Here is a 12477-nt window from a genome sequence, read left to right as displayed (position 1 = left end):
TATGCATTTCCTATTTCTTTCATGAAGGATCATATTAGAGATAATGTTTGGTCCTTGTACTGATAGACTTTACTGTCTGCCTTTCATCAGCCTCATCACAAGTACCTCTTGTGGTAAGAGGAGAGCTTCTACCTTGGCTACTGTCTCTTCTGCCTGTTTCTTTAATCCAGGTCTTCCGAGAGGGTCAACCGATTTAAAAACTGCCTGAGTTTCAATGTCTCTGGGCTTTGGTGTGAACACTTTGCCCACCTGCCTCCACTATACAGTCTTAGAATTTACCTTAAAAATGTAATAACATTTTGCATTGCCAGGGTACCATTTCAAATTTATATTGGATGATCCATTATAGACTAAACTGCTCAGCAGAGAAAATAAACTCCTAGAATAGTTATTGTTTTAGTTATACATGTTTTGAATTAAATGCTATCAGATTAAAAACATACGCTGAGGGATCCCTGAGTGGCGCAGCGGGTTAGTGCCTGCCTTTGGCCCAGGGCACGATCCTGGAGACTCGGGATCAAGTCCCACGTCGGGCTCCCGGTGCATGGAGCCTGCTTCTCCCTCTGCCTATGTCTCTGCCTCTCTCTCTCTCTCTCTGTGTGACTATCATAAATAAATAAAAATTAAAAAAAAAAAAACATACGCTGATAATATTGGCTTTCTTCAATCATCGCAGAACTCACCAGAAGATTCTCTAGAAGAGAAACCCTACTGCTCAGCCTCAGTTGTCCACAGAATCCACAAGTGCCTCAAAGGAAAACAGATACTGAGGAATGTAACTTGATTAACTTCAACATTCTTCTATGTATTCACATGAGCTAATTAGCCAAATCTTACATTAGCTAAAATAGTAAACTATAATCTGTATATAAACTTTCTATTCATAAATTAAATAGCTAAGCATATGAACTTGAGTTTAGCAACCTTTATTTAGGCACAGAGGGATGTTTTGATCCAGGCTCTAAAATTTCCCAAGATTCTTGGTTAGAATCCTACAATTCTTTGGACAAATCATGGCTCTTCTTTTCCAAATTAAGATAAAATATGTGTCTTGACTTTTCTAGTAGAATCCTTTTTAAAATTTACTTGAGAAAAATGGACAAGCACAACGGTAAACTATTTTAGAATGCTCTTTATTTTGAAACTTACACCAGGACATGTGTAAGGCATGTTCACAAGTATTTGATGCACAAAACACATTTTCTCACTCTCCAGCTGCTCTTTTCCTTTGTACCTGCTGCTACAAGCTGGTCCCTACATATCTTCCTACCTACAGTTCTCAGTTATTATGAACATGTAGACAATGTTTCAGGGACCTGCAAGGAGAATCTGCTTCAAAATACAGAGTGAGCATCCTATGGACTAAGTCACTAAGACATCAAAACTCACAAGGAACCAAGGCTGAGGAAGGCAACCAAATTAACTCACGAACTTGGGACTGTGAACTTCCAGGGGAACAAAGAACACGATGAAAAACATTTTTTGATGTCTGAGAGACTATGGAATGTGTTCAGAATTCATGTTTCTATATTTGCCACAGTCTACAAGTCACTAAAGATATCTAATATTTTAACAGATTCTAATGCAGTTAGTTTTGTTCTCACACCACAGTACAAGAGTGCATGCATTACTTCACACAAATGTCAAACACGGAACCAGTGAAACAAGGACACCTCAAGATTGTCTAATTACACAAGTGCCTCTTCCTGGTGTCAGGATAGGGAGGGGAATGATGGTGAATGTTTCTCCCTATGGTGCCCACTATGTGTTAGAGACACCCCAACATTAGTCATCTCTCATGAAGAGGGACAAATGCTCCTAATAAGAGTATGATATTCAAAGAAAGAATTCCAAATGTAGGATTCGGGTGATAAATATGTAGCCTCAATTTTCAAGGCAAAAAAAGGTCTTGGCTGACACTAATAAAGTATTTGTAATTGATTTTCAAAAATCAAATAATATTTTAGGTGATAAAAAATAAGCTCTCTATAAATCTACTGGGGGGAATAAAATAATGAAATGAAAAAGCAAAAATCACATGGTATTTTCTAAAAAGAAGATTTGAATCTTTTGGTTTATATCAGTCAGTATGTTACCCTTTAGTACAGATTATTAAAATGTGTTTGCTTAAACCCATTTAAATGCAGAATCTTTGAAGAAAAATGTAGGCATATTTTAAGGAATACTGACTTGTAAAAATTTTAACCTGGGGCACTGTAAGAGATCAGAATACTTACAATTGAAGTACTGCTTTGAGGTGCTCACAATACTTTCAAAAGAAGCCTTCCATCTCAGAAAGCATCTCTGTAAGCAGCCTCAACAATTTAGGGATGTGGTTACACATAATTTTATTAGCCACTATTTGCTATTATCGAAGTGTTTAATAAGAGCAGGGAAATTACTATCAACTGTATTAAAGATCTCCATTTATTAGCGCTGTGACACACAGTGCAAAGAATCTTCAAATGTTTGCCTTTTATACCAGAAGTAATATAATTGTTATTCTTCCAGTCCAACAAACCAGTAAATTACTCTCCAGTGAACCTGTGACTACCTAGAAAAGCAGGCTGGCCTCTTCCAGAAGGTGCCGCTACTCTTCTTACAGGAGATCCTGATCGAGGCAGGCCGGGCAAGTGCTCTGCCCCTTCAGCCACTGCTTAAAGCACTGAAAATGAGAAAATGAAACCAGTCAGTCTCTTCAGGATCACGTGGAGCCTTCGCTCTCCTGTGCTGCTCAATAGACATCACCTCCAAGTCTGGTGGGGCCTGAAGCTGCCCAACACTCAGGAACACTGAATGTTACTCAAGCTAGGAGTGTGCCCCAAGCCCTAGGAATAAATCATCTCACCTCAGAATGTGACCCAAGAACTCTGGGCCTCTGACCTCATCTTAGGGGGGACAGCTTTGCCCCTCCACTTTCCCTACACTCCAACTTCAGTCTTGGCATTTCATTCCAGGGGTCAGCATTTCCTCGGTCCTGGGATTCACTCAATTTTTAACCAATCTTCTCTCATCCTGGTCTTGGTTCTTGTACATCCCACCAGCCTGCACACCAGAGCCTTGACTGGAGCCTGCCTACCCACTGTGGTCCCAAGTTGCATGTGGGTGGCCTGCTGCTGCTACAGAGCGGTGTTAAGTCTGAGAGCCAAGGCACAACAGCCCTATACCTGCAGGAGACAGGCCATGCAAGAGACTGCAAGCTGTCTTGACTTCTCCTAGTAAGTATATTATATTTATTCCCCTTTTCAAGGGATTAATAAACTGACATGGCAGAGACTTGATCTATTCCAACAAGAAGCAGGGGTGTAGAATGAATGCCCACAGCAACCAAAATATTCACCCACAGATCTTGGAAAGGGTACAAACCCAGATCTCCCAGGATAAGGCACAATGGACCCAGATAGGTTTAGCTTTCCTACTCTAAAATGTTAAACTTACTTCATATACTGCACTAAATTGACAAAATGTTGTATCGTGCATCTATTCAGCCATGTAAGAAATTACTTTTTAAGAAACAAATACTGTTTTGAATTTCAGCACCAACACAGTTGATGGAGACGACTAGGGCTATGTTGCTCTACCCATGATGTGATGGATGGGAAGGCCAGTGTGCAGAGCTGCACACCCAGAGCCTAGAGGCTTCTCCCCCTTTCCACAGCAGCAATCTTTGGAAAGGGAGACAATGAACACTGGCACAAGAAAGCTTATAAGGAAAATGCTTTGAAAACACAAGAAGTATTGACGCCTATGAAAAAAAGTCCCTTTTTATTTTCAAAATACTTCATAGTCAAAATTCATGATATGAGAACGGCCAAAGAGAATTCTTACCCCTTTGTGAAACTTGTGCCCACATTTTAGTACACGCACGTTTTTGGATTTGAATATCTCATGGCACAGTTCACAGGAAGCTGCACCCGATGCCTGTGGGAAGAAACATGTCCCAATTAATAAAGAGCTACATTCCTTTTTGCCACATGAGCTCTTCTACAAGTGGCCTTTAAACACTTTGTCATTAAAGTGGCAAATTACTCCCAGCTAAGCAGGCTGCGAGAACAACTTATTTTTGAATAGCATGTCTTAAGAGAAACTATAAACATACGAAAGAAAAAATATACTTTTAAAGTTCTAATTTACTCACAGAAAAAAACCCTGTTTTATATGGTTAATAGGTTCCCGGGAAATTATTACAAATTTCTATTTATCCCATCCCACACCTAAACTACGGTATGAATTATTATAAATTAATCCTTTATCTAATTACCTAACAGTTGGGGACAGAAACATAAATTATGACACATCCACACCACGGAAGTGGGGCTGACTGAAATCGTGGTGGAAGTCCACAAAAGCTGGTGGCAACAACCTCTGAATAAAAGCAGATTACAAAACAGTATGTATCACAGTCATGGAATTCATTTTTTTTTTTTTTTTAAATAAAGAGAATGCGTGTAGAGAGAGAAACCTAGTAAAGAGCCTGGAAAAACATAAAATGTGAATTGCAGTTACTTTCAGTTAAGAGAGATTTAATTATTTTATTTGCTAAAGTTTCTATGAATGTGGATTACGTGTGCTAATCAAAACAAAACAAATTGATGGCTCATTCAGCAAACATCCGTGGTCAGGGATTGTGCAGGGCGCGAGGGCACAGAGCTGAATGGGAGTTTCCGGCTCAAGCAGCACACAGTCTGGTGAGCACAGACAGCACTTTCTGTGAAAGCAGAGCCGCCGTGCCACTCAGGACACCAGGCACAAGTTCCCCCTACAGCTTACAGCACCTACACACACTGCACCATTATTTCCCACTCCTCCTCCCCAACAAACTCTGAGCACCCTGAAGTTAAGGAAGGAGCCCTGTTCATCTATATCCTTAGCAACTGCAAGGAACCTGGCCCCAACAGGATTCTTCATAAACTGTCAGGCGAGTGAATGAAAGCAGCCCTGGCTGTGGGATTAAGGTCAGGGATGCAGATGGAGACAGTGCCTAAAGGCTCTGAAGACCCTGAACTGCTGAATGGGGTTTTCTGTCTCCCCTGGCCCTGATGCAGTAGATGCAGTAGGATGAGGCGTTCTAGCTCCACTCTGTGGCCCCTGATGGGAGGGTCAGGGGAGCAATGGGAGTGTCAGTCCCAGGGAAGGGCAGGTGAAGGCCACTGCAAAGCTCAGAACTAAGTTTGGCTTGAAAAACCCACAGTGAACTTATTTCCTAGCATGAAAAGAAGGTACATACATTTCTAAGTGGAAAAAAAGGACACAATTTTAACTAAATTCACATATACACACACATATAAAAGAGTTTAAGAAAAATATATACCAATATCATAATACTGGTTACCTTAGGGGGTGGGTCTCTGGGGTTCTTCAAAGGCTTTTTATTTGTATTTCCTACTATGAACACATACTGTTTTTGTAATTTGAAAAGATAAAGCAAACTACTTTTATTTTTTTAAAAAACTACCTATAATTATCAAATTAAGTCCCAATTTGAATACATATTTTTCTTATAAGTCAGCTTTTACAACTTTTTTATTATCAACAAAAATTGAAGAGAAAGTAATCTCCCCCTGCTGAAGGTGACTGCAGTCTATCTTGGGGTGAGGTGGTCAGTGAGGATGTTCTGAGAATTCAGCCTGGTTGGTGGATCACATAGCATGCGTGGCCAGTCAGCAGCCTGGGGAAAGAGGCAAAAACCCAGCCAGGCTTTGCAGGAATGCTCTGCAAGCTCATATGCTCTCTCATTGGAGTTAGATGCTCTGGAAACTGAAGTATATGGTTTGGAAAATCTCCAAAAAACAGTGAAAAATGAAAATGTACAGGAGGAATGAAAACATAAGTTTACACAAAGATTTACTGCTTAGTTAAGTCAGCAAACTAGTACTCTATAAATCATCCATCACTGACTACTATGGGGCCAGAAACTTCTAATTTTCATTTAATCTAAACTCTGATACCATAGTTGGACAAAAGAGAAAGACATGCATTACATCAGAATTCAAACTGGAGCCTAAGACCCTGAGCCACACAGGTGACAGCCAATTTCAACCATATTTGGTTCCTACTACACAGTCCTGAGCATCGGCTGGGCCTGGGTGGTGAGGATTGAGGAATTACATGCCATACACCCAGATCAAATAAAGGAATGCTGGCAAGCTCTAATGAATCATCTGTGCCTCGGTTTCTTCATTATAAAATAAGACCATTATAATGCCTTATCAAGTGAGATAAAAAAATACCATAGTATTTTATCAAAAAGATCTATGTAAACCTAACATTCTTAATAGAACAAAAAGCATTTTAAATCCATATATCAGGGATCCCTGGGTGGCGCAGCGGTTTGGCGCCTGCCTTTGGCCCAGGGCGCGATCCTGGAGACCCAGGATCGAATCCCACATCGGGCTCCCTGCATGGAGCCCGCTTCTCTCTCTGCCTGTGTCTCTGCCTCTCTCTCTCTCTCTCTCTCTGTGACTATCATGAATAAATAAATAAAATCTTTAAAAAAAAAAAAAAATAAATCCATATATCAAATTAAAGGCAATATTAGCCCATTCTAGTGTCCCCACCCCCCACACACACCTCTCTTCCAGACCCTCAAGGCGAGAGGGCAGGGAAACCACCAGACCTTCCTGAACACAGAGCTTGACCTGATCATTCTATTCTAGCACTTCATGCAGACAACAACCTGAACAAGCAGTTATGATCTGAGCTCACAGTGTTACTAAGTGACAGAACCACGTCTGTGTGATTCCAAAGCCCGTGGTGACATATGGAATAAAATGATCCAAAAATCATTTTCCCTAACTATTCAAAATAATCACACTTGATATTAAAAAAATTAAGTTGTATTTGACTGTTTGCAGGCCCAGTTCCCATAGTGTGGCCAGAGCTCTCCCAGTCTCCCTAGTGCAGGGGTTTCTCCCGACAGGGGTCACAGGCACCCACAAAAGCAGAGGTGACCTGACTATTCAAATGGACACTCAAGTAGATCTAAATTTGGTCTCTAATTTTTAAAAAAGACTGATTATGTATTTGAGAAAGATTGAGAGAGCACGAGTTGGGGTGGGGCAGGAGAGGGAGAGAGAATCTCAAGCAGACTCCTTGCTGAGCAACCACGTGCCCCTAATTAGTTTTTTAAGTAGGCTCCACACCCAACATGTGGCTCAAACTCACAACTACAAGATCATGAGTTGCATAGTCCACAGCCTGAGCCAGCCAGGGGCCCCTGGTTTCTCATTTTAAGATCAAATAAATTAGGTCTAGAAATGAAAAGAATCTAAATCATGGATTAACTATTTTGTCTCTTTCTTCTTCATTAAAAAAACAAAACTGACTCCACCGTCACACATACAACACTCACAGGGGCATCTTCTGTCTTTTGTCCCTTGGTTTTGGGCGATGGTCCAGCAGTCACGGAGGGTGGACCCTGGGAGGCCCTGTTCACAGAAGCAGTGGAGCTGGGCTCAGACAACCTCTTGTCCTTTGCTGAATTTGAATTTGGCTACAGAGATAATGCAGGCAGAGAAAGGGAAGCAAGTTTAGTAACCCAAAAGCTTGCTCATCTTCTGTCATTACTGAAGTGCTCTCCACATTATGGCTGGATGCAGTTTTTTGCTTTTTACAATTCTCAAATTTTGTAAATAAAGTGAACCACTTTTTTTTTTAATTGGAGTTCAATTTACCAACATACAGCATATCACCCAGTGCTCATCCCGTCAAGTGCCCCCCTCAGTGCCCGTCACCCAGTCCCCCAACCCCCCACCCACCTCCCTTTAAAGTGGACCGTTTTATTGTATCTGGATGAAATGCCGACCTTTTTCTTTTTCTGTTCATCTAGAATGTGTTCTGTCACTCTTTGGACAATTTCATCAATACTCAATCCTGAGAGCGAGTTTTTGTTCTTGTTTCGCACTTTTTTAATAAAACCAGCAAGCTCAGTGCTAAAAAGAAGTGGAGATAAATGACAAGAGAAAGTCAAAGTTTTCCACTGTGAAAGAAGTATGTGCCAATATTAACCCAACAGCTGTAAGAAAGAAACCAAATACACACAAATTTAAACAATAGCAACTATATATAAAAGCAGGAGAACCATTCCAAGCAGTTATGAAAATTTCAATACTATTTCTAAATACTTGTTTCACTAGAATTTCAAAGTAACAGTATATCTACTAGATCCACTTGGGATATCTACCTCTACTTAGAAACCAGATTTCCTACAGGCTGGATATCTTATAGCATTATGCTCAATCACTCATCAGGCAACACTGGTCCTGACCTGAAATCAATAAAATCTCTTTCTACTTAAGGGGAAACTCGGTTTATTGACTGCCTCCCTTAAAAAAACCTGACAAGGGGTTTTCAAAGCCTGAATGTTTCAGAAGTACCAGTGGATAGAATTAAAGCATCAATCAGCAGGAATTTGATATTTGAAGCACTAATATCTCAAATGTTTTAACTTCCAGAAAATTAGGATACATTGCTATTCGGTTGTTTAAACTCTCCCAAATTTAGTCAGGATTGCCAACCATTTTAAGGTACTTTTGGTAATTCTAACTTGAGCATTTACAACTGGCATGGGAACTGCTATGGAGAGAACTTAAAATGTTTCTCAAACTTAGGCAGGGCTAAATATGCCCCTGGGCATACACTTATTTTCAAACAAGCAGGGCTCCACCAACAGAACCAAAACATTAATTCCGGCCAATCATAATTTTATCACTACTTTGTTTCAAAAGTATAATTTCAAAACTTGTAACTAGTACCATATCAAAGAGAGAAATAACATAGGACAGGGTACAGAGAGTCATTCTGGGATATGGATTCCTCTCTTCCTAGCTGTATCCCTGAGACACTGCCTTCACTGCTTCTCTCCTTGGCTGAGATAAGGAGCACTTCTTGCTCCCACAGACCAACCTGGAGATCGAGGTCAGAGGTTGAGGTGCGGACACCGGCACACCTGCAGCCCTGATCCACTATCAAATCACACCTCACAGCTCCAACAAATCCGAGGTGCTCTCTAGCAAGGTCTAGGTTGCTGCTGTCTTCCTTGGTAGGTGGTACTTCGTCCCCCAAATATGAAACTAGTGTTTTGCAGTTTTGTTGTTCATTTAGGAATTCCACAACTAGGACTGGAGCATGTTATTGATCTCATCAAAATCTTAGCAAACTGCCCCGGGTTCTGACAAGTGTGGATAACCAGTAATCAGTGTTTTCAATCTAGATACGCACATCAAAAAGTTGGTTTGAAAATGCTCACCTCCATGTTTAGTAGCACCTGTCTTTTCTGAGTAGAACTATGGAGTCATTTTCACTTTGGCCCCTAACTGGCCATAGTGTTATCTGCTCAGGAGACCTCAGCTCAATAAAGTATTTAACAGAGTCACAAACATTTTATGTCCATACCTGTTGTAACATGGGAATACCACTGACAGGTGCTCAATAATACTGTTGAACGGCTTTTTTGGAGACTGGCTTGAGCGGGTAGCACGTCCTGGAAGAACAGGTAGTTTCTGATCAGCCACAAGGCTTTGTTTTGGCGGAGTTTCCTGGCCTGTGCTCTTACACTCTGGCAGCTGGGTGACTTCGGGCTGACAGGAGAGCGATCCTGTCAATGGTGGAGAGGAAGCCCCCACTGGGCCGTCACTGGCAGAGACCAGACTTGAGTCCTTAGGAACTGCTGTTTGGTTTCCAGCCTCATGACTTGTAGAAATGGAGGCTCTGTGATCTTCATGGCCTGAAGACTCAGGAAGTGATGTAGGAAGAATCTGGGGAGAATATACCATAGTTGCTGGATCACTAAGAGCAACGTCTATGGACAAAGCTGACAATTAAGTATGGCTATAATCACATCTGGGTGCTCCAGTGCACAGGAAACTTGAATACAATAAGTTAAATAGTTTTGTTTTTAAAAAACTGCTGGTCATCTTCACTTTGAAATGAGCTCTTCTGGACTCCACACTGCTGGCCTCCTCTCCTACCTCTCTGCAGCCCCTTCCCAGGCTCTCCCTGCAGTTCTTAATGCTTGTCTGTGCCTTAATGTGGATGTTCCTTAGGATGCTGTTGGAGGTTGAATCTCAATCTCCTGCTACACCCTCTCCCCCAGGACATTGCACATTCTTTCCTGCCTCAGTGACTGTGTGCTTGGTGCTGATAATGTCCACTTTTTAAAAGATCCTAGTTTTGAATGTTTTCCGGAGATCCAAACCTGCAAATCCAAACTTCTGCAAATACAAGGCCACTTAAACCCAGTGTCTTCAAAATCAGGCTTGGCTCAGTCTTTGATCCTGCTCTTCCTTGGGTGCCCACCTCACAGACAGAAACCCAAGTTTGTCTCGACTCCCCTAAACGCTGTGTCCCCAATCTCATAGGCAGTTCTTTCCACTGTTCATCCTAAATCTTCTCATATCTGCTGTCTTCCTCTAGCTCCACTGCCATGCTCTTATCCAGGACACAGCTGCCGACAGTGAGCTCCTCTCCCACTTCTCCACATGGCAGGCAAGCCAACAGGAATAGAGCTGTTGGCCTCCCCTTAAGTGAAACCTATATTGGCTTCTTAGTGACCTCAGGAAAAGTCAAACTGCTGAACACATATTTACAGAATAAGGCTCCCTTCACTCTGGCCACTGGGTACTTCTATGATATTTCTCACCAAAGCCCCCCTCTGCCATACTGAACATCTTTCATATCCATGAAAGGAGTGTTTTCTATTTTTCTAGCCTCCAAATATGCTGTTTCTTCCATTTGAAACACTCTGACCCTCCAAATATCACACCATCATCCTTTCTCAAATACACACACCCATGTCCTCCTGTTGCCTGGTTAATTCCTATTCCAGATCACTCATTCACTGAGACCTCCAACAGGGAATCTTCTGCTGAGGCCTAGACCTCTAGGTTAGGTTAATGTCTCCTAATTTATGCTGCTATAGCATTTTATGCTCCTATGAAAAACCTTGGCACACTTTACTTATAATTATGGGCTTACCATGTCTTTTCCCAAACCCATATGCCTTTTGAGGGAACAGACCACATCTAATCTTGATCACCACTAAATACCCAATGAATTAATGAGGGTGAAATGACACACAAAGCTAATGGTTTTTAGGGATATTTATTACTTAAGTTTCTGGCACCCTAATAGTTCCCAACATGTGGATATTAAAATCCTTTTGTGTATTTATAAAATTACATAAGCTACAACTAAAAATAGCAGATATTCTAATGAGATCTCACATTTTTTCCCTTCCATGTCTGCCGTAAAAACTTAGGAATGCACACTCTCTCTAAAAAAGAAAAGAAAAAGAAAAAAAAAGAAGGGGCTGTGTCTGGGTGAGACAGTTGATTGAGCATCTGACTGTTGGTTTCAGCTCAGTTCATGATCTCAGTTGTGAGACAGAGCCCCGAATCAGGCTCTGCATTCACTGCAGAGTTTGCTTGTGATTCTTGCTCCCTCTGTTCCTCCCCACCACATTCTCTCTCACAAATAAATAAATCTTTAAAAAAAGAACTTAGAAACATTATAAATGATAAGTGATCTTTAATTCTACATAAAACTCTACTTGTTACTCAGTTCAATGGAGAGAAAAATGTTTTTCTATGGAGAGAAGAAACTGGATCTCAATAGAATTATTTTACTCAGTTCAAGTTCAACTTTTTAATGTTTTAAAAACATTTTTTGGCAGCTGAAACCACTGTAAGTTTGCATGTTTATTGTGCTGGTACTGGTTAGAAACAGACTTTCAAGATGAGGTTCCTGACTGCACTCATCCACATTAAGGAGACGGAACGCACATGATAGAAGGGTTACAGAGTGCGGGGCGAATGTGGGCAGCCTCGACTGGGCTTTCAGGGAAAGGCAGAATGTGGAGTGAGGATGGTGCTGCAGGCTGGGGAACAGCCCAGGCAAAGGCCTGGCAGTAGCAGGAGGCACAAATCAGGAGCGAAGGAAAACAGTCTCCTTAGAGCAGACGATTTCACAACCAGAAAGTTTTAATATTGTGCCAAAAATATTCTGAAACCCACCTCAAATCAATTCTTGAGTGGACTCCTTTAAATTCTTACAGTCCTGATCTCCTTTGGGCTTAATTCTTTTCAATTTAGTTTTGGCTGACAATCTGCTCTGTGTCCAAATAAGAAATATGTACCCCAGAATACAATAAAGTGATACTAGGTATAGTCATATTTTCAAGTCTACAGTATAGAAGTAATGTTCTTCTTTACTGTGCTGCATATGTTAAAATATAAAGCCAGGCTTGGCAATCACTACTAATCACTACTATTCAAAAGATTCAGCAAATATCTCAAACTAGCAGTAAAATATGACAGATCATATCAACAAAACATTTGTATATCTCAGGTATAGCACCTTTTACTCTGTATTTGATCAAGAAACAAATCTTTTTTTTTTTTTTTTTTTTTAAGAAACAAATCTTAATTTTGGTCTTATGCCTCCCAAGTATCTAGAAATAAGACTATATCTGAGGTGGTA

The 12477-nt window shown here is 40.9% G+C and overlaps 1 protein-coding gene and 1 long non-coding RNA gene across 13 annotated transcripts in view; one reads left to right on the top strand and one right to left on the bottom strand.

The window, feature by feature from the left end:
* Positions 1 to 1117: 1117 nt before the first annotated feature.
* TTC3 (tetratricopeptide repeat domain 3) overlaps positions 1118 to 12477 on the bottom strand; it is a 116750-nt gene continuing 105390 nt past the window's right edge. For all 12 annotated transcript variants that reach the window (XM_072806933.1, XM_072806941.1, XM_072806939.1 and 9 more), the window contains 5 exons: positions 9394 to 9755; positions 7805 to 7931; positions 7352 to 7492; positions 3829 to 3921; positions 1118 to 2665 (listed from right to left, as the gene is read on the bottom strand). In XM_072806933.1, coding sequence (XP_072663034.1) covers positions 2600 to 2665; positions 3829 to 3921; positions 7352 to 7492; positions 7805 to 7931; positions 9394 to 9755 — 789 coding nt within the window. In that variant the 3' untranslated portion in view covers positions 1118 to 2599. The remainder of the gene's footprint in view (positions 2666 to 3828; positions 3922 to 7351; positions 7493 to 7804; positions 7932 to 9393; positions 9756 to 12477) is intronic.
* On the top strand, positions 2488 to 6157 carry LOC140621656 (uncharacterized). Its single transcript, XR_012021414.1, has 2 exons — positions 2488 to 3218; positions 3538 to 6157. It is a non-coding gene; the product is annotated as an uncharacterized lncRNA (long non-coding RNA).

This window comes from Canis lupus, chromosome 30 (assembly GCF_048164855.1).
Source record: "Canis lupus baileyi chromosome 30, mCanLup2.hap1, whole genome shotgun sequence".
Taxonomy (NCBI): domain Eukaryota; kingdom Metazoa; phylum Chordata; class Mammalia; order Carnivora; family Canidae; genus Canis; species Canis lupus.
This window is presented reverse-complemented; position numbering and strand designations above follow the sequence as displayed.